This window comes from Ooceraea biroi, chromosome 1 (assembly GCF_003672135.1).
Source record: "Ooceraea biroi isolate clonal line C1 chromosome 1, Obir_v5.4, whole genome shotgun sequence".
Lineage (NCBI taxonomy): Eukaryota > Metazoa > Arthropoda > Insecta > Hymenoptera > Formicidae > Ooceraea > Ooceraea biroi.
Genome location: NC_039506.1, coordinates 7428631 through 7451827, shown reverse-complemented (window position 1 = coordinate 7451827; position 23197 = coordinate 7428631). Strand labels below are relative to the sequence as shown.

Here is a 23197-nt window from a genome sequence, read left to right as displayed (position 1 = left end):
ACATAGATATTGCAATCAAATATTGCAGAAATAATAAAAAACGGAATTAAATGATCACGTTTGCGGGACATGAAAAAAAGTCGCCGAAAAAGTCTACTGAAGAAATTAGCTCGTGTTTTACTTATGAACTTGTTTAATCTTTAATTATTTTTCCCGCCAAGGAAAATAAATACATGTTTAATAGCCAGCGTCATGGTAATGACGAAAGCGATCCCGAGAACGTCAGTTGCATAAAGAAGACGCGAGATCCGCGCAACGAAGTTGCCCCAGAAATCTATAGATAAAAATAATAAGTGCGCGCTAAATTAGCGCGCGAATAAAAATAATGAATATGAAAATAGCGATGTGACACGAGAGCAACGCGGCCAGCAACAGCTATGATAATGAAAGTCATCTTAACAAACGTCAGTTGCAAAAAAGGAGCAGCCAGTGTACGAGAGAGAGATCGAGAGAAAAAGAGGCGCGGGGAAGAAAAGGAGAAACGGAGAGGAAAAGAGAGAGGGAGAGACTGAACGAGGAGTACTCGGAGAGACAGGCGGAGGGAGATGGACAGTAGACCCTCGGAGAGCAGGAAGGAAGGGGCGAGAATGCGCGGCCCCTCCGCGTTCTACCCGCGCAGTCGAGGGTGAGAAAGGACGTGAGGGGGATGCTGGGTCCTCGATGGACCACCAGGATCCGCATCCCCACGGCGGCGTCTCGCGCGCAGGGGTTGCCGCAGCGGTGGGAGCCCGTCAGGGGAACGTTAGAGGGGTGGGGGTGCTATATAAGGCCGGCGCGAGGGGGGGAGAGCTCAGTTCGTTCAAGAGGAGCGTATCGGTCTCATGTCGCGTCTCGGACGCACGATCGTTGCACTCGGCGACGACCACTACGACAACGGAGCGCATCTTGCACTCGTGGGATGCACACGCAAGTAAAACTTGTCCTCGCCAACGTCAAGCGAGGACTTTGAAGGAACTTTGGAAGACGCGAGGGATGGACTTTGCACCGGAGATGGACTACGACGAGAAGAAACGGGAACGAACCGTAAGTATCACACATCCTTGCTCTCGGTAGATCGGGAGAGAGACAGAGAGAAAAAGAGAGGGAGAGAGACCGGATCTCTACCAGACGACGGATATGGAGGTGCTTCCATCATCGTCGCAAATTGTTCCCTCCGGAGGAGCTGGAGGAGCAAAAGGAAGAAACGTGCACAACGATCGATTGATAGGTCGATCGAGCGGTGCCGCCTCGCTGGACCGTGCGAGTTGGTGTTTCGCCGAATGCTTCGTGTTTCGAAGGTTGTGACATTAGCCAGCGTCCGGGCGACGCGGTGTCGACGAGTCCCTCCGTTTTCCGGTGCTCCTCAGTGGTGGCGCGTGGTGTCGGCTGGAACATTCGTTCGACGCGGAATACTCTCTTTCTGTCTGTCTCTCGCTCTCGTCGGATATCTTTCTCTTCTTCTCCGTTCTTTCTTCGCTCTGCGCTTAAGTTTAGTCAGACACGTAATCATTCGTTGTGTAACACGGTACGCTCCATTCTTCACTACTTGACCGTTTAAAAGCTTGCGTTTTATAACATAAAAATTCAAAAACTTGTCAAAATTTTAAGTGTTTTATAGCACTGTCCTCAATTTCGTTAAAAATACTAAAATACGTAATTTTTTAAGGATTACATTACATTATAGAAATAATTACAATTATTATATCGATGAATTTTGCTTATATCTTTCCCAGAACACGATGAGTTTCCCTCTCGTTCGCTTTCTCTCTGCTGGTGATTCGATTGGACGCACGGCTCTCTCGCTCTCGCACTCTCTCTCTCTCTCTCTCTCTCTCTCTCTTTCGCTCTCTTCCTCCCTCTCTCTCTCTCTCTCTCTCTGTGAGACGCCCGAGATTACTCGTGAAATTCGATTTCATTGGGAAACCGCCGCGCCGCGGGGGAGTCGCGCCGCCGGCAGCCCTCCACGTTTACGTCGGTACAGATTAATTAAGCGATCGATGCTTCTGGAACACGTGAAATTTGCATTAGCCAGCGAACGAGAGACGCGTTTGATCCACCGCACGCGGGGCAAGAGACGAGGGGGCGAGAGACGAAGGAAAACGTAGGAAAGATAGGGTTGCCAGAGGCAGGGGAAGAAAGAAAAAGAGAGATATGTACTCGCATATTTCAAATCTCTCCCGCGTTTTCTTTCGAAACGCGCGGATGCGAAAAAGTGCACGAATAATTTTTGGATCGTAAATGCCAGTAACATCAAAGATAAAAGAGAAAGAGAAGAGATTTTTATTTTGCATTATTTATTCCATTTTTTTATAGCTTTTAGCACAGGAATTAGCTCTTGATCGGTTGAAAAATTTATTAGACACCTCTCATATTGTAGACATTTGATTTCCTTTTGCTGCGATATCCATATCCCGTATATCAGCTGTGTAACTGCTGGTATAAATACTCTCTCCGTTTGTCAATAGTATTAACCTCACATATCAAATTACGTTCGCTATTAATGAGGACACATGCCAGAAATCACGCTAGATTTAGGTATGACCCTAAAACCGTAAAGCGGTTAACGATATTCGATTTACGGGTAAAGTGGAGCGTTCAAATAGGTAATTTCGCATTTTGCTCGACTGTCTGACAGATAAGATGTAGCATTTCGATTTCCGACTAAGAAAGTAGTTGAGCGCGTACTTTTCTTCAAAAAAATTCCTCCAAAAAAAGGCATCGACAAGATTATTAAAATCTACTAACATACTTCACTGTGCACGTATATTTTTAAATAATGGTGAATTTAAATAACGAAGCTTAACTCTAAGTATTTATTTGATGTTACAAAACGCAAAATATACTTTAAATGTAAAAGGAAATGTTTAAAAAACCGATGCGACAGCGAATTACTCGCGAAATGCGTACGCTGTATCGCGGAGTGGATCGCGAGCGCGTCATTTCGCATTCTTTCAGCGTGGAACTGGCGTAAATGTTGGGCAGCACGAGCGTGAGATAGAATTAACAGCAGCGAGATTAACGATTATACTCTTAATCGAGTTAAATACCCGTACATGTGGCGGCCTTTGTAAGGGAGCCTTTATGCGCATTGTATGTACGTTCTCGCCGGATAAACTTGAGTGAATACAATTGCGCTGCAAAACGAGCAGAACGAAATCGATTCCTTGCTTCGGGAGATTACGCTCCAGCGGACACCGCTGGACAAAAACGCGCGCACTGTCTCCCCACGTATGTATTTCGCTAATGGATAGAACGCGCGGATCGCGTTTATTTTTCACGTGCGTTCTTTGATCTTAAGGTATACGAAAATCTACATAGCGAAATAGAATGTGGCGCGTGGCATTACACAGCGAGATGAAGCTCCGTCATTATCGAGAAATACGACGCGCGGGAAGTTTCACAGCTAGTAGCGAAAGCGTACAACATTTAAATTTCCTTGGCACGTTGCCAAAGAAAAGAGGGAAAAAGAGTGACGATGACGTCTTTTGTTCACAGCTAATTTTCCTTTGATCTTAATTGACTTTTCCAATTACGAGTTTAACGTGGAGTTTCGTATTCGACATCGGGCGTCAAAGCATTTGTAATAAACGGCGATAATGCCACGCGGAATTTAACATTTATTTCTCGCGCGTTTCTGCTAAAAAAAAAGAAAAAAAGAGGAACGGAATAATCCCGCGTGCGTAACCGGAACATTTTAGCGCAGTGACGAGGTATCGTTGCAACGCGACGCAACGGCCGATGCCGCGTTAAGTACCCCCGACAGCGCGTGCATTACACCCCCGCGGTGATATTAATTCTGACCGGTTTGGGGATGAAAGTTTTCTGGACGTCGCGTCGCCGCGAATGCGGCCGGCGCACCACTCAAATCGCATTTACATCATATTTTCCGGCGTAATTTACATGTTGAGTCCCGGGCCGTGCAGAATTCCACCACTTCCACCGCACCCCTCTCACTCCATTTATCCGTCGAAAGCCGCCCTCTTACTTTTATTTACACGCTCTTTTGGATGGCACGCCCGCGAATTTCAGGTCGCGTTTTCGTAGCGGGAGAACGAGAGGGTGAAAGGGGGTGGAGCTGAGGGGGTTAGCTTAACAGAAGTATCTCGTCGCGCAGGGTCACGCTGAACCCACCTTAATCCTGTTAACCTATCAACACACTCAAAGCCTTCTATGCCGTACAAAGATCCCTGCGTTCGCAATCCCATTAAATCCCTTCATCCAACGCGGCGCTCGGAATGCGTTGACTTTAACGGCCAGGAGATAATCTTCCACCGGCTAACATAATGTGTCCTTCCGCTGATTTAAGCAAACTTGGTAATCGGGCACGAGTTCGCCGCGAGTTTCGGATATACTGGACGACTGCCGTCGTCTTCGAGCCGGCTGCGGAGCAACTATGATTTCATTACCGCGAGCTCAACCGTAACGCCTAAGGGGATACTTTACGTTTTTTAATGAAATCTCTCCGGGATATGCTGCTGTTTACGGGATTAATTACGGTGATTAAAAGAGACGCAAGAACGTAATTCGCGCAGGCTCCAAGAATTGCAAGACACCTTGCGCACCGCTACGTTAAACGGGACTCGGACTAATTATTTCACCCTGGCGGAATATTAATTATACACCGTATATACCGCGCGCGGTAAATAATGCAGGAACACGTCTCGCGGAATTTCTGATGAATATTTTGATAATAATTAATAATTTTTCGGTAGTACAGGGACAGGCTCTTTTCTCTGTGAAAGAAGCGAGAGAAAATAGTACGCGGCTTTGTTTTTTCCTCCCTGCTCCCTTTGCTCTTAAGCAGACGAAGAGAAAGAGAGGATCACGCGTCCGCTTGCGAGCGCGCTTGAATCGCTGTCGCGCGGCGCGAAGGGAAAAGTGGATGAAAGGTATCACATGGTGCAAGTTTTCATTTTGCCGCACCGTCACAATGCAATTGAATCGATGCTGCCGGGATATACAAGCTGTCGTCTGCGCGCTGCGAATATTTAATGAAGGTTGCGTTAATGAGGCTCGGCCGTATTAGTATTAATTAACGCTGCGACGTCCGGCGCTTTCATCGCACGCACGCACGCATGGACGAATAAAAACGCTACATTAAAATAGGCAACATGGGGTAGATGATGTCGTTCATCGATTTACCCGATCGTCAGCTATTTACCGCGAGCTACGCATCCTCGCTAATTCGCAGGTGTAAATGCACGGATTCATTTACGAAGAGGATCGAGTTACGCGAGAATCGAAGTACTACTTTGTGTTAAACTCGGTTAAATTATTAAATAACACTCGTGACGTTATTCATCGTGACATTATTATGCTTAACGGTCCTCATGCAACTATAAGATATTTATATTGTATCTATACTTCAATATAAATGGTTTTTTTATTTTTTTAAATTCAAGTGACAAATCTTGAAATAAAATAATTCCTCATGTGGAATATAACGTGCACTTTACATCTCAGGTAAAGGTCAGATCAATGAAAATAAGTTGTAGTAGTTTCGAGGAATTCTTACCATCAATCTTCTTTGTCAGATGATTCCATAGTTTCTTGGAGAAGTTGTGATGAACTCGATCACGCTTGTACATTTGATCGGTGCAGTGCAGCGGATTCTTTGCCGGATTCCGTAAACTCGGCAGCGAAATTGTCTGTCGTCTGAGGATCTCTGGAAAACCGTACGATTCATAATAAGTTTGGTCGTACTTTTCTCGATACGACATTCGTGATTTCATTTTTGATGCGGATAAATAACACGGCTTGTGATTCACATTCTTAATTATTTTATATTTACAAATAAACGCATTGGGGAATTAATAGTTATCTCACAATTGTTAATCACTTAAGCGGCGCATGCTTTATGCACAATTGACACTATTCGCGCGCATTTAAATTATAATTAATTTACACGCATACAAGACAAACGTGTGATCAAAATGTTAGTTTGAAAATTGAAGAAAGCATGTTGTCACGTAACATATCCGAATGAATATTATCACTATTATCACAGACATTGTGCACATGGCGGGCATGGTCTAGCCCGTCATTCAGCGATTTTCCGACCAGCGTCGAATCGCCACAATTGATTGTCTCGTCCCATCGCGATGCGGATTAATGAGCAACGAATAGTGTCGAGTGCGCTGCCGCGCATTCGCGCGAAATTAGAGCGCGCATTGTTCGAGAGGCTGCGGCTGCAGAAATGCACCGGAAAGAAAATTGGGCGCATCGCCGAGAGATTCTTACGATATCGTCGACGCTCCCGATGGACGACGACAGGGAAGGGGGGATGCGAAGGGATGAGAAGGTTCGATTAGCGCCGACGCTAAGCGACCTGTGTCAGTTTTAAGCTGCGTGCACACTGATCTGTTCCTCTCGGTGATGACGTTCACCGTATTTCTTCTTTCTTCTTCGCTCTTTCCAGAACACGGGTGTCTGATCATTTTATTTTAAGTACAGAAAGCGTAGGAAGGAAGAAAAGTGCAACTGAGGACAAGACATCCTGAAGAATGATGAGTGAATGACTTGAATCAAATTTTAAATTATTCGTGTTTGAATTGTGCAAACACTCGTTTGTTGCACTTCACAAGTCGCTAGTTATTGCTTCCAAAGTAGTCACTTGTGTATGTATGTGGCTTTAGACCTGATCATCTACATTTTGCGTTGCTGCGGCAGGGAGACAGACAGAAGCGCGTGGAGAGCAATAGAGACGTATACAGGATGTTCCAGGGATCGCATACTTTCCTCGAGCAAACATTAAACCAAGATCACTATCACTATTTGCTTTAGTATGAGTTTGAAACAAAAAACACTTACACAGTCACTAAACAATCCTTATTTTAATTATTAAAATTTAACTTCATTCAACTTAAAAAAATTAGACAGAACTTCCTTAATTGAGTCTTAAGGAACATTTGGCTCCAGACTGGCGGAAGAATTCATAGACGAGGGGTACGATTTCTGGGGCACCCTGTACACGACGCCTCCGATGCTCTCGCAGGCGTAGGAATAGAGTGCGAAGCCCGAGGCCATCGCTAACGACGCCATTGTCAGCGGCCTGGCCATTGTGCGAGACGTCCTGTACGGAGCGCCGACTCATGGCCGGGATCGGCTCTCTAACTCTCTCTCTCTCTTTCTTTCTCTGTCTCTTTCTCTCTCGTATATATTTCAGAGACGAATAAAACAAATCATTCGGCAGTGACGACGCGATGGGACGCGGCGTGCGATCGATTCGCGCGAAAATCCACAGGGAAAAGGCATCCGCGGTTGATGACTCGCTTACGCCGAAAGCTAAACGTCTGATTTATGACGAACGCAACGTCGCGAACACACACGAGGCTTTTACAAGCTGCTTCTTCGTATATCTCGCAATCAAGGATGATACTAATGGCGATCAATGACGTCTCGAAGATGCCCAACTCTGAGCGATTAACTTGTAATCTTGTATCGACTCGATATTGACTCTTGATTTCAATGAAAAGAAATTTTCGTGAATGATTCTTATGTAATCTCAGATTTTCTCAATTTTAAGATTTCCTATTTTCCAATTTTTATCTTAACTTTTATTCAATTTTTATCTTAAAGCAACGCGTAATCGTTTATGAGGTTGGATAGCCTCCGGGAAGCCATGAAAAATTGGAAATCGATCAAGTTTCGTGAAGATTAAATGACATTGCTTTAAATTATTATTGACAATCATAAAACTGTAAAGCTTGACTTTTGACGCTTCCTGACGCGAAGCTATCAGCTTTCATCGGTAGGCGGCATCCGCATCCGGTTATCCCTCGACCGGAAGGTGGCCCGGAGATTTGGCGAGCTTTTCTCGTCACCTCCGAAGGTATTAAACGGGACAACAAAACTGGAATCGTCCCGATATCCTTCCGCACCGCCACCCCTTCGGACTCCTTCCCCTCGAGTCGTCACATTGTGCCTCGCACGACAGATTCCAAGCGCGCTCGTTGTGTTCGTAAAACAGCCACTTTTCCATCTGGTACTCCCCGAGTGCCCTCAAGCATTCTTTGTTCGATCTCGAAGTGCCGTGCCCGCCTTTCCTCGCCTCATTCTCGTTCTCCTTTTCCGCTCGTCTCGGGCTACGTGCACGCTCTCTTGCCATCTCCCACCTTCTCTCCTTCTCACCTCGCGTTACATCCCCATTATTTTTTCCCCTTTTCATCGCCTTACTCATCCCTCGTTTCCACATCCTCTTCGTGTGGTGAAGACGTTCCATGGGAAGATGCGTTCGATTGAATATCGATTACGCTCGATTTGAAACGCGCGTAATGAGGGGGGCCCGCTCGCGTCAGCTCCGCGCGCGCACGCTACGACGTGAGTGAGGAAAAAACAGTTAATAGCGCGGCGAAAGAGGGTTGGCGAGAAGGGGTGGGCGACAGGGGGATATCGAACTAACCGCAAAGAGCTTTCCCGATACACCAGGGGTACGATACGACGACGAGAGTGGCAAGCGTATGGTCGAGTGGAGAAAGCAATTTGCTGCTTGTAAATCGGTTACACGGAATGCCGTGTTTCCGACGGCGAGAGCTTTCCGTGGACGGGTTATGACAATCGCTATTTACATCGATCAAGCATACAATTGGAATCTAAGCAACAACTGACCCGTCCCTCTTTTTTTGAAGGACAGAAGATGACGATAAATATTACGGTCATTTTCTATGAGTGGACGTCGATTGGAAATAACCGCCCCTTCCATTAATACCTTTCCTGCGTAGATCTTTTCTTAGTATAAATGAATCATTGCCTGGCGATTACATAAATCTCAAAGTGATGAATAATATTTTTTCGAACACGAAATTAATAGCGATATCTTTTTATTACCTGTATATTTACCATTATGTTAGAATAGAAAAATTTTGTACTTTGATGGTCCTTTAAGGAAACCTCTTAATACTTAATAACCTACTAATCTCAAACGTTATAAAATAATTATATAAGAAAGGGAGAAAGAGAGATCCTCTTTTCCATTCGAAATGCAAAATCAACGATTTATGCTCGACAAGGACAACGGTGCCCATTTCACCGGTAAAATGCTCGTGATTCAGCCAGGTTTTATCAAAGGGTTAATTGAACATAAAATCATCAGGGCAGGAGCTGGCAGACCTCAGTGCAACTTTATTCGGCCGCGGAGAGGCGACCGTTTCAAAGGCGGCTTTTTTCCGGAATCTCTTTCTCGAGATTGAACGGGATTGAGACAAGGGAACAATTATCAGGGCCATGTTGCCCTAATCCGAAAATCCTGTTACTCGCGATCCTCTCCTCCGCGTGGCGTCTACTATTCTTTCTTACGAAGACAAACTTCATCCCGAACTGTAGACGACACGGCACGGCGCGATCCCCTCTATTATATCTCGCCAACGATTTGCTGGAACTGCACATCTCGATCGTTCCTGCCACCAAAATTCTGCCACTTCCGCTTCTTCCCTGAAAGCTCCCTCCGGACATTCCCAATCCTCGCCCGTTCGTCGCGTCGACGCACGTCGATAATACGATTGCACGCAAGATTGTTCGAGAAACGTGATATCTTTCAAAACTGGGTTACCCTGGGTTACCCTGGGTAAACGATAAGAAGAATCCTGGCAAATATTAAAGTGCTGGACATGGGATAGTCGAATCGAGTGACCGAGTTTAATTAAACGTTCAGAACAAGCGAATTATCGCACCCGCAATATGTTCAATGCGGTCAGTAATTATTTTCGCTGCGCTTTTATCACAGACTGAAATCGTCGCGCTTCGATTAAAAGCGTCTAACAATCAGCGTCACGAAAACACACGGCAAAACTTTGCATATATTAAACGGAATATTCCTTGACTCAGCAATCTCTCGGCGTCATAATATCCGGTGCGAAGCTGTTGCGTCTTTAAGCAGACGCTTGACGCGTCGCAATAAGCTGCATAAACATTATACATTATCACAGATGTTTAATTAAAACATCGAATACTTGCGAACGGGGACGCATCATTGCGCAATATATTCCTCTTAGCTTCTCTCTCTTTTTCTTTTTTTCCCCATTCTTTTTCTTTTTCAGCCTTCGTGTTCGCCATCCCTCGACAAACAATGGCGGTCCATGGGGACAGAAAAGTTCGAACAGTTGAAGTTTATTTTCTCGTAGTGCATTCACTGACATTAAATCTAGATTAATTTGATCAAGATGAACGACATGATCATGGCATTCGGTGTATTCGCAAGGGTTAATTAATCACGGACGCACAGAATACCAAACACTACACAATACATGAAATTTCAAACTGCCAATGCCTGAAGACACATTTAGATAAAAGAAAAAGTAATTTTTATCAAACTCTTATTCTATAGCATAAACACTGTCGCAACACATTTCGTGTCTTCTTCATTTATCATTCCTTGAGACAGTATCATTCGCATGGATGGATAATAGAGCTTAGTTCTCTTGCGGCCACGTAACGGAAGAATTTTTCAATTTCCCGGTTCGATGTGGAGTTACAAATTGAAACATTACAACTCTGACATTTCGAACAACTCGACTTTTTCCATTATTTTTTCCCCTTTCTCCAGTGTAAAAAAAGAGACAGTTCTCCGAGACACAATCGTAATGTTTCAGTTTTGTAACCCGCCCGTTGATAGATTGAAGAATAAGTCTACTGCACATTATCAATCACGTTAATTCATTGCACTCGCAAGTTACGTCAAATTTAATATCGCGCGCTGTAAGCAGCTAAATATCGAAGTGCTTGAAGAAAAATTCAATTTGCTGGCGAACAAGTGAGGAAGAATCCGATGGTTATTTAATTTCTTCACTCTCGTGTTTTCACGAGAAAAATATCAATTTTCCGGGACCGCGACATTCGCTGACAGAAGCGAAAAAGTTTTGGAAAAAGATCGATCAATCACAGTCTTCTCGAGAGAAGACCCCGAAAATGACCGATCGCGCTTAAATACATATACGCGAGCTCTACATACGTTACGACGGGATATCTTTCCGTTCGAGCGCGTATTCGCGCCCGTCCGACAGGCTTTCCCGAGCTCTTTAAAAGGATCCTGGGCGAAAATGGCGTTGCAGCCGTCGCTGTTTTATAAACGCGCGCACGTACGCATCGTCGATTACCGCGAATAACGCCGCCCTCGTCCAAGATCTTTTCTTAACGGCCACCGGCCATTGTACCTGATCCCGCGAACGTGTTTGGAACACGCCGACAAAATCCCCGGGGTAGCCCGGCTGCTGCAAGCGCGCTCGCGTCCGACAACGCAACAGGATAACTTTTATACTTCCACCCCTTCGAGTACTACTTCTTCCTCTCTTTTCCTACCTTTCTCTCTCATTGTGCCATGTCGACGACTCCTGGCACTTCGTGGCGTTTCTAAAACAGCCACTCTTTCAGTCGACACTTTCCGAGGATTTCTTCGTATCCGCCTGCGATCCTGACGCGCGCCACGTTGTCCTGGTTTCCCATTTCAACTTCTTTTCTTCTTCGCTCCTCTCAACCTTGAAAATCGACGTATGTTTTACATAGCGCATATTAACTTTTCCATTAGTAAGAGAGAGAAAAAGAGCGATATTTATATCAGTATGTTTTACACTTGTCTTTATCATACTTTGTTGTAAAATGTGATGGATCAGATCATTGGAAAACATAAATTCGTCTTTTTTTTCATTTTCTCTTGTAATCTACTGTATACTAGAGGGTTTTTCCCGTTTAATAAAATATTATTATTATTATTATTATTATAAAAGAAACTGATATTTGATAAGATAAAGCTAATAAAAACATACGTAAAATGGCATAGTCATGTTTTCGAGAATCACAAGCGCCTGTAGTGAATAATGATTATCATTCGGAAATTGACCGGTTCCTTATCTCTTGCGAGAATAGCTTAGATTTTCCAGCATCACTGCTCACATTCATCGCGCATTCAAGACGCACAATGCACAATGGATAACACTGCAATGAAAACCATCGGGCCTGCCTCCAAGAGCGCGTGTATCCGGAAACGTGACGCGAGCAAAAGCGGGAGGAGGAAGCAAAGAGGAAGATGTGCGCAGGAATAAGGCGGGACCCGATATAAATAAAAAAAGAAGAGCACGTCACGATTACCGACTCTCGCTTTCGTTCTTTTTTTTCTTCTTCTTTCTTCTGCATACCCATGAAGATAAAGAGAAAGAAAAAAAAGGAAGAAAGCGGCATGAAAAGCGCGCGATAAAAAGCGAAAAAAACCGACGAGGAGGAAAAGGGGGAACGGCTCTATGGTATACGGGTAGACGCCCGAAAGGCGAGGTGGGAAAGAGGGGTCTCAGTTTTCCGCGGGGGTTGGAAAAATATTTGCATATACCCCCGATCCTCCCCTCTTCCTCCCTCCTTCCTATATTGGCCGCGCGATTCCCCCGATATCGGCTCCGGCGTCTCCATATTCCCGAAGTTTCGCCAGCCGAAGCGACTTTTGCATCGAGCCTCCCGCTTCCTTCCCCTCTGTATTCACCCCCTATCCTCTTCTGTCCTCCGTTCCCTGCTTCCTTTATCTCGCGCTCGCGTGTCTTTTCTTCCTCTCTTTCTTTCCTGCTCTCCTCCCACAACGATCTTCCTTCTCACTTCGCTCGCTCGCTCGCCTCCCTTTCTCGTTCTCTGTCTTTTCTTCCCGTTGGCGCAATGTGCATCACAAAATATGAATCCTTCGCCGCATTGTCTACTACAGCGTTTCTCGAACTTTCCACCATTGTGCGCGAATGACGAGGGGACAAAAGAGAGAAATTAAGAGCCATCCTCAATGAGCGCGAGATGAAGTGTCGCGGCGGCGATGGCGGTGCCCGTAATTTGCATTGATGCACCGGAGGCTGCGTTCGCGCGCATACATAATTATCCCGCGCGTCTTCTTCCCCCGTTTTCCGTTTGGATAAAAATCGTAATTTGCGGCGCGCATCTTTCCCAATGTAAAGAAATTTTATTTAAGGCGCGAACGAATCTTTCTCTCTAAAACAATGCGCGGCAAATCGAGCATTCGAGCCTTCAAATTTATCGATTTCAACGTCGTTACATCATAAAGGATCGCTCATTAATAGATACGCGATAATTCGCATTTCCATATTTCCTACGTGCATAAAAGTGTAATTAGGTTTATGCATGCGCGTGCGTGCAAATGTGGTGTGACAATACACAAATTTCTCACTAGCTGTTTCACTCTCCGATTTGGCTTGCGCAAAAATGGCGATCTCGACCCCGCAAGAAATCGAATTACCGCATTATTATTCGGGAGGATGCAATCAATGACCGGTTTGTTTGCCGATACTTTGAAACGGCGTGGCTGCGAGCAGATGGTGACGGGGATCGATCGTTGCTACGCAGCCTCGAAAAAGGCGAATGGCCAATGGCCAAACGAAGGCCGTTGTCCGCCAGACACGATGATACATCCTGCGCGGCAGGCAGATACGACTGGTCGTTACAATTTTTAATTGGAAATTTTTCGGAGACAGAGTGTTTCTAATTGACTGCCGAAAAAGAGTAACATAAAACAAACGAGTGGAAAAAATATAAAGTTTTTACGGTATTATTGTCTGAAAAGGCCAGCGCGTTCGTCAGTTTCAAATATTTTTTCAAATGATGAATGTAACATGATATTCTTTTGATTTTTGAAGTATTTAGGCGTATTTTTGAGAAAAAGACATTTGTAATCGAAACATTTTTACATCTGGATCACGCTTTGTCCATTTGTCGCCGTCGTCGTCGTCGATAAATAACGGAATTTCGAGGGAGATTCGCGTCGCGCAGCGTTATTTCGCCAGATAACGGTCGGGATCAACAATGTGGGGAAAAAGATAATAGCTACACAGTATCACTCGTATTATGCGAATGATGAACGATGACTGTCTGTACTTAGCGTCCCGTCGCGTCACGTCACGTCGCTTTAGACTGTGTCATGTGTTACGTGCTCCGTCATTCCTGATGATGTATGAAGAAGGGTCTTGGTTTCTTAAGGGCTTACCTTTCCAGGCTAAACTCGGATGCCTACGATATTAGAGGAACTGCAAAGACGACAACCGCTTCGTCCGCGACACCACGATTCTTACCATACTTTATAATGCTATCTTTAGTTTACTGCACTAAATTTTTTAAATTTATAATTGGATCAGTATTTTAAAAATATCTAGCCAAGATTATCTTTTATCAGATGTCCAACTGCAGGAGACGTTTTGTCCTTTTTCTAGATAAAACAATATTCATTATGTCAGTTCTGCAGTTACTGTCAGTACGACCTACTTTAAGATATTGCAAACAGATTCGCATGTAGATTGACTGTTGGGAACTATTATTTTATCTGAAAATGAATTTACAACTTAATTGTATCGAGATATTGGGTCAGTCAAAAAGTTTGAGTCGATTCATATATGTAATACATCACATACGTATAATAATAAGACAACAATGTTAATAATGTCTATATCATAAACAATAATGTGTAATCATAAACAACGATGATGATTACTTAGTAATATTTTACATAAAAATTGAAAACCCGAAGAAAGCCTGTTTTATTTCTCCCGTCTGACTAGAAAAAGATAATATATACAATTTAATCGCTCTTTGGATGAAAATTATGAAAGTTATACGCTTCTATATTTTGTTCTATATCATGCTGAGGGGAGAAAAGTCCCTTGTATCCCAATACTGCTAAATGACAATATTCTTTCTCCTATATCTCACGCATCCGGGCAGAAGCACGGCTTTATCTTCTCAGGGACAGGCATGCCTCTCATTTGGGAAAATATCCTGTCACACTCTTATCAACGACGAACCGATATGATACGATCGATCAGTTGCAGTTGGCGACACGTGACGTCTCTTTGGGGGGTAGATTGGGCCGTTTCTACGACCGTTCCGGGCGGACTCGCGAAGGAGGGCGCGTGCGGCTAATTAAAGCGCGGCACCGAGTTAATAAGCGGCAAGTCGATGCTGTAATTAGCGATTATTACCGTCGAAATATCTCTCTCAAAGAGGATCACTGTGGTGCAGCATCTACCACCATCGGTGAATTTTAATTAATTCGATCGGCCGCGGCGGCCAAATTCCTCGGGAGATTCCGCGACCATGCTTAACACTTTGCCTGCGAGCTATCGGCCCACTCGCATTTCCCCCCCCTCTTTTTTTCGTTAATTAGGCGAGGTGTAAATTCTCTGCGGATTTTTCGGCGAGTTAATCATGCCGGAATTAGAAATTTTCACCTTTGCGATTCTCCTTTTTTCTGCGTAATTCCACGATGAAATGGCACGCTAATCGATTAACGATCCATAAAAGATTAATCTTGGTAACACAAATTTATTCTATTACAAAAGTTATAGAATTTTTATAAAACATTCCGTTAATATACATATATATATATGCGCATGTAATTAATCTTACAAAATATTATACGTTATCTTTTAAAATCGCGGAATTGCGAGACGTACAGAAATGGTTTTTTCGTGTCGCTCGAAGTGTAATTAGATTTTACTTTAAACGTTCGTAAACAATTTCTTTCCTAACACCTATGCAAATCCCATAATGGCATAATGCAAATTACAATTTTGCACACCGAGCGCCGGACGAATTAATTTCGCGACAAGCTGCATTTCCAGCGGCTTTAGATGCTTAGACTTTATCGACCTCATAAACGGTAGCAGCGGCAGCGCAACGCGCAGTGACGCACAAGTATACACGTAGCGCGAGAAAGAAAGAAAGAAAACTCGGGAAACTGTTGGGGAAAGCCCTCGGTGAGTTTTCGCGGCGATGCAAGAGCAAGAGGAGGGCAAGGGCATTAAGCGCGCCGCGCGATAATATCGACGACAGGAATTTTCGTTATCCGCGCGCGTGCGATCGTCGCGTCCGGTGTGGGTAATTGGCTGGGCGGGACCACCGGAGCTCGCGCGCGCGATATGCTTTCTAATATTTGCACACTTTGATTGGAGTTTGCCCAGACGAGGCTCAAATTAATTACACACTTTTTCCCGCGCGTCCCGCATTCGCCGCCGCGGCCGCGGCCGCGGCCGCGTGATCGCGCAACAGCGTGAGAAAATTCGCGCCGGACGGAGTATCTCGTGTCGCGACGCTAGTGTTGGCTCGTTGGTTTCAGCGAATGAGCACCGCCGGTTGTTTAGTAACGCGAGAAACGCGGCACAGAAAATATTTTAAACATATTATTATACGTAACCTGCGATGTTCATGATTCTATTAATTTAAAAGTCGTTAATTTTCTGACATATGATTATGTATAAAAAAATTAATCTTCTTTTCTCGAAAAAGATATTTTTAGGCAAAAATATCTCTTCATTTAGTTTAAAGTTGTACCATTTATCTACATTCGTCAGATTATCATAAATAAGAAAATGACATAACATGGTGCAATTCGTAATCATGGAAAATTTCCAGCATAAATACGTGTCATAAATTCTTTACATAATATGCAAATAAACGCCTTCGAACCAAAGATTGGAAATTTTGCCTTGCATTACAATTAATGCAACAACGCGCTTTCTATCACGCACATTTTCTCAAGTTCGTATCGTGGGTTCATCCTTTTTAGCTGTAGCTTTTTTCTTTCTCGTCTCTGTTCCGATTCGCGAGCGTGTATACTTGCTTTATTTTAAGCACAAAATCCGAAGGAAACGCTAAAAAGAACAGACCTACTTTCACCGCGGCTCGAAGAAAAGCTCGGCTTGAAGTTCGACCTCGTAACTCACACCACTACTACCATCGCCGCCACTACCACCACCATTAAATCCCGCGCGTACTTTTCTACACAACGAGGGATGCGCGAAGGGATGACGCGAGTTCTCTCCGACCGAAATTTGGGACAGTCGGGAAGCAGGGGTGGGAAAAGAGAAAGACACTGTCTCCTTCTCTCTCTCTCTCTCTTGCTTTCCCCATTGCGGCGGAGATCGTAACTTAAATCCAGAAGTGATCATTTTAATAGGGCCAAATTAATTTCTCGCGAGAATGCGGCGGCGACGCTGCAGCCGGAGGGTTGGCACCCCGGTGGACGGGGTACCAAGCGGCGCGGCGGAAAGGGGGAAGGGCCGCTTGCTGAAAGCTCTCGACTGGTGCACAGGCGAGACAGGGAAGAGAAAGGGAGGATCGAGGGTAGCGCCGGGATCATGGGGCATAGATTATGAGATGGGTGACATTCTCTGACATTTTAGTAATGTCGCCACCGTCTAACCCAACCTGGGTCTGCTCCTCCCTTCGTCCTCCCTCCTCTCGTATCCTCCTGTTGGTATTTGGTACCCATGGGGCATGCGGGCATAGTTTGCCGCGTGCGCGCGCGCGCGGCCGCGCTACAATTCGCTCGACAAGTTTCCGCGGCTAATTACCATATAGTGTCTTGCGGGGCACGTTCTGCCGGCTCGCTCTGTGCCTGCCGGTCGAAATCCTTTAACAGATGTCCTGGCAGCTGCGCAACTGCGCGAGCTGCGGTCAGTTGCGAGTAGGTGCGAACGCGAATCGCGAATCGCGCATTTGCGGCGCTGCCGGCCACTCCGTGCCGAGGCTACATCCCGCTGAGAGAATCGACGGGAGTAGAGAGAGAGAGAGAGAGAGAGAGAGCAACGGACAACGAGAACTAGGAGAGGGAGGCAAAATCTCGATACAAACCTACTTCTCTCGGGAGAAACTACTTCCGTATACGTGTACTAGAGTTAATTTTGGATTAATCTTCATTACGGGGGAAGTAAATTCATACTGTGTTTGCACGATACTCTGTAACACTATGCAAAACCGTGCTGTTACGTTACATGTTATTTGGGGCAACATCTATTTTTCTTCGCAAAGTTTTTGTCCACGTAAAGCGCCCCTCAGCTTCAGTACGATATTTAAGGCCGGCAGGAAAGCTGAAAACGCTCGGTGCTAAATTTACATCGTTCTCCGCCGTTCTGCCTCGCGCCTCTCAGTGTGCGTTCCACTTCGATACAATCGAGATACCAGGCCTTGGGTCTGGCTCGGGTCATCTGTTTCCTCCCTCGGCACAGCCGATGGCACCCTATCGAAGACACGTCAGAGAATCTCTCATCACTTGGTTGCACTGGCCGGATATTCACCTTTGTGTCATCCTTTCTTTCCTCCTTCTCTCTTGCTTTCTCTTTCATTTTTACGTCATCCATTGTAAACGCTCCTCCACGAGCGTATTTACATACGGCGCTTTGTAATGGCCGCACGTTGGAGAAACCCTGAAAAGTCCCCGCAAACAGGCGTTAACGAGTAGAGACGATCACGAGGAGCGCGCCGAGAAAAGAAGGGATGAATACGAAATTAATAGTATTCCGCGCGAAGAGAGTGTGGCCCGCCGTGCAACTACATGCATTTATACCCTGGAAAACACCCTTCGCATCGCCACCCCGTCTATCGTCTTTTCCACTGACGTGCTCGCGCGTCTTCCTCCTTTTCTTCTGGCTCTCGCATGCCCCGTCATTTCTCCCGGAAAAACACGCGAAAACAATAACTGGCAGACACAAGAGGCGAATATATAACTTAATAAATAAATTTGCAAGTGCAAGTGCATTCAGAGAGAACTCGCGGTTGTTCACCAGCGATCACGTGTTTTATTCACTGCTGAGATATTTTAAACGGTCGGAAAATTTTTATGTGGAAGATGGAGATATATATTAATATATTCATCTTCATAACGATGACTGGCACTGAGCGTTTCATTTACGCCGTGACAGTCACTGGATGACCGACATGCAATAAATGTGTCGAGATATGTGAATAAAATATTGTAACACGCAATTTATCATTTGTAAGACAATGACAAAAAGACTGTTCAACGATAACACAAAAGCATAACGGATAAAGTGCATTTGTAAAATACGTTTTTATTTATTAAATTTATGGAAATGATTATATGACCATATTATGGTAAATATTAATAATTTAGTTGATGTGAACGAAAACTCTGCCGAATTACGCTTGACAGTGTGTATATGTGTGAAAATGTTAATACGAATTTTCTGGCATTTTGTGGTTTTGTGATCAATAAATAATGTGTAAATGACTATATCAAAGAGATTACCCGCAAATGTTTGCACTTTTGCAAGATCACTGGTATCGAGATATTGTTTGTGTATGTTTGAATGTAGGTCGTATCGATGTGATCGATCCGCGAGATGCTCGGAAATATCTCGGAATTGAGAGCGTGTCGCATTTTCTCGCGTTGGATAGAACTCCAGATCGTTTCTGGTGCACCAGGCACTTAAATAACAACGAGCTGCTTAAATGTCATACTATTGATTGGTGCTTTTCGGCCATCTGTTTTAAGTCGGGATGAATCTTGAAGTCTGAAGCGCTGCTCAGCGTAAGCCGCAGCGATCTTCTACGCTTGACACAGAAAAGATTCTGAGTGCTACATTTTTAGACGATCGTTTTCGGTGTGCTATTCATGAGAGCATTTATGACGAAGGGAGTGAAGAATGTTTCCCCGTACATTTGCAAATAATGTTATATATATAGGAAAGCTTTTCATGAAATTCTTGTTCGTGCCAGCTTTCTTCTCGTTCTTGTATGTACATATGTGTGTGTATATGTGTGTGTGTGTCTTTATTATATAATGTATCTGAGAAAAGATGTAATTTTTTATAAGAAATCATTTCAGAAACCATTAATATTTTTTTTCTAATACAATGAATATCAAAGTCTTAAATGCGTTCTCTCAAAATCTGGCAACTATTATTTATAAATGCGTATCATCGTTTCTATATAGCGATGTAAAAATAAGTAAAATGTATATTGCAGTTGGTTTTCACATTCGAGGAGAGAAACCGCGAGCAGGCAAAGTTATTATAATAAATAGAGTCGCACGGCATGATGTATTTTCATCGCCAGCCAGTCTCTTAGGCCGCCGTAATATAGAAATGAAAGGTATGAGAGGATAGAGGGAAAGGGGGTCCAGCAGATAGAGCCAAGAGACGAGTCTCGGAGGCTGTAAGTAGTTTTATTAAGGGGTTCCTCTCGCAAAACCGTAGAGCAGGGTTGAATATACATCGGTGGAGATATATGTGATATCGATTACCGTTTGGGCTCCCGATATTACGTCGTCGGTCCATCCGTGTACTTCCTTCCACATACAACTATCACCCTCCGAGAGTTGTACCTCTCTGTCTCTTTCAGTCCGCGGGTGTCCTATATAAGGTGTCTACGAAATATTACATAGAACGTCCGAATATTTCCGAATATATTCATCTTTTTACTTTTTAAAATTAGATATAAGATACTCTCTTGCGTAGAAATAATAATTGCACATTGACATTGAAACTTCTATCACTTTTTCATATAATATTCATATATAATCATGTTTTCTATATATTAACTTTTTCATAAGCATGATTTCCAAATCTTAATTTAAACGGTAATAATTATTTTTCGTATAATTAGTATGATTACATCTTTGTTAAATAAAAGTAAGGTCTAAGAACTACAACCTCGAGGATATAATAGCAGAAAGTTCTGGGACACCGTGTACTTTTCTCTATCGGCACCTCTCTTCCTGCCCCATACATTTTATTCCGTCTTTCTTTATCCTTCGTTCTCGTTCTCACCCCTCGTCCGCACACCACTCCCCATCACGATCACGGGCCGAACTCGTACATGGAGAAATAGTATGTACATAGGTGCAGGATGGAGCCCATCCCGCAAAATAACTTTGGAGCACCGTGTCTACGCAGTGGTGTACGCACGTGGCGTTCTGAGGGCACATGACATGAACTTTGGCCCCTAAAATAATGAAGAGAAGCACATCGAGTGCATGTGTCAAATCGAGAAATGTTCGAAATGCAAATAATGCAAATTCAGAAATCGATACTGTCATAATTATTCATCATTATTTGAAAAGAATTTAAATTTTAAAAAGAGAAAGATGAAGCAATATTTGTAACAATATAAAATAAAATTCGACCGCTTTTAAATTGTTTTCTAATTATGCAAGCGTAATGAACGTAATTATGTAAAACGCGACACTAATTCGAATAATAGATTTAATAAAGCATTAAACAGTTGATAGTTTGACAAGAGCTGCGTCGATTGGCAAACAAATGTCATTAAAGGAAATAAACTATGGTGACCCGAAAATTTGATGAAGCCGAGTGGCGGCAGAGCGTTACGGCTCGGTAAGAGTAATTCGAGGATAATATGATCACGAATAGGAGGACCTACGAGTTACGAGAGTAAAATAATTTCAGAGGAGAGTGTGACGTATGCACGTGTGCGCGCGCACGCCCGGTGGGCCCCGCGGGGTGAGATATATATATGTACTTTGACCCCTTAAATAACCAAAGAATGCGCGGGACGTCGTTTCGCCGTTACGTGTCACGTGCAACGCGTAGAATTAAGGGGGAATACTCGGCGGAGGAGCCATCTCAATATTATGCAATGCTAATTCGCAAATGTTGAACGTGGAGTTGATATAAAAAGCCGCGCTAGAAATAATATTCTAGAATAAAAAGCTCTAGCCTGAGCGATATTTCGTCGGTTGGAAAAAAAACATAAAAAATATGCGGGAATATACGTAAAAGGCGATAAATAAAAAAACCTTATTCCCTGCGTAAAACCTACATTTGAAAATTGCAAGGGAACCTTTCAATGCAGTCTCACGCATTTCTCTCGCAGCGTTTTAAATAATTTTATAGATAATTAGCTTCCGGTTAATCGACTCGCAAATAATTGATAGCCTACCGCGCGCAGCGCTGTGCGCGGGCAAGCTTGCCAAGGAGTTTTCACAAAATTCTACCATGTTATAAATATTGCAAATGCGAATGTCCGAAACGGGCACTCTCGGAAATAGCGTGTATGAACCTAGCGACGTAGGGTACGTACGTACATTTTTTTTGACCCCTTAAATTGCCAGGAAGGTACGGACGGTCGTTTGTTAGCCGCCGCGCGTGTTATCGCCGCCTTGAATAATACAGTCGGTGTGCTCGTACGAAAGTTATGCGCTTACGCCCTTTAACTAAATTACGCTTTGCGGGGTGTTTGAACGTTTACCCGATAGATACGCCGAGAGATAAACCGACGGAGTGTACGTTCATCCTCCATCGTTTTTAATCCCCTAATAAATATTTCACGCATCTCTCTCACTCTTTTCCCTGCCCGCCCGCGCGACCTAATAATTGTTTTTACGTAGCGTCACGTAGCAGAAAGCTGTTACGTGCGAGAATATATTTCGGTCAAACGAAAACGAAATTATGCAGCAGCAATGGAGAGTAATATCGAAACTGTTATTTCGGCGGTGTTATGCAGAAACACGCGGATCGCAAAAAGGCGTCGAAATAAAAATTACCTCCGGAACATGTTTAAAACAGTGCAACGCGGCCTGACACGTGCCTTCGAGGTATCGTTGACGTTAAAGGATCACTTGGCGGGTGAAAGAGATAAAAGTCCAGTCCACCGTGCACACCCGTGTAAAACCGGACACGTGCGAAATGGCCAACGAAGAAAAATACGGAAACCCGTGCTACGCCAATGTACGCGCGAGCCAGCAGCCTCCACTGGTCGGTCCATCGAGACTCGATAGTCGTGAAATCTTTCCCACATCCGTCTTCCGGCCAGCCCGCCCGCCACCGTCGCCGCTCCCCTCGCCTTCCACGATTTTTTCCATTAAAGGTAAGACGGCGCGCTCGCGGCAAATCCCGTGCGTTTTTGCTACCGTGTCCCGATATACGTTTAAAATCAATGTTCAATGCACATACAGCTTCCTTCGTCTCGCACGAGCGACTGGAAAGTGCGCACACGAGGCGGTCCCACGCGTGCGTGTGCCGAGGGATTTCAGGTGCATATATACGGGGTATATCGAGGAGAAATGAGCAACCAAAATGTGGAACTGCATTATTTTTTCCAAAGTGATTCACAGGTGTAGCAACACATATGTATAATATGTTTAATATATGTAAGAAAAATACTGTTATGTCTTATGCTAAGTGTGTATATCTTATGGCATCAAAGAATGATCTTCCTTTGTGAAGGAACAATTCAGCATCCGTTAGCCGATTGCGATTCTACGCAAATTTCGGTATTAAAGTGAACACCGGAATTAACGAGATATTGAGTTTTTCCGTTTGTCGTCGGTACTTTTAACGCTAACGAATTCGATAGAGCGTACCAATCAGCCATGTGTGTGGTGGCGATACCGTAATGAGCGTCTGAATCGAATACAAATGCGTATGGTGGCATGCTACATGCGGAGAAATCGATAAACGTTCTCTGCAACGCGTGTTGCCACTCTTCGCGT

At 44.2% G+C, this 23197-nt stretch overlaps 2 protein-coding genes across 9 annotated transcripts in view; one reads left to right on the top strand and one right to left on the bottom strand.

Annotated features, from left to right (window-relative positions):
* LOC113561506 overlaps positions 1-23197 on the bottom strand; it is a 38902-nt gene that overhangs the window by 3303 nt on the left and 12402 nt on the right. Inside the window, exons 1-2 of one of the 3 annotated variants that reach the window (XM_026968368.1) lie at positions 11272-12300; positions 5495-5644 (exon numbers count right to left, since the gene is read on the bottom strand). In XM_026968368.1, the coding sequence (XP_026824169.1) occupies positions 5495-5644; positions 11272-11284 (163 nt within the window). In that variant the 5' untranslated portion in view covers positions 11285-12300. Of the gene's footprint in view, positions 1-5345; positions 5774-11271; positions 12301-23197 lie in introns of those variants that run through there. The other 2 variants (XR_003406381.1, XM_026968142.1) reach the window with 2 other exon arrangements.
* Positions 790-23197, top strand: part of LOC105285444 — a 71633-nt gene continuing 49225 nt past the window's right edge. For all 6 annotated transcript variants that reach the window (XR_003406574.1, XR_003406550.1, XM_011349653.2 and 3 more), the window contains exon 1: positions 790-1023. Coding sequence is in view for 4 of the 6 variants with exons in the window: in XM_011349653.2 (XP_011347955.1) it covers positions 973-1023 (51 nt within the window). In the remaining 2 variants the exon portion in view is untranslated. The remainder of the gene's footprint in view (positions 1024-23197) is intronic.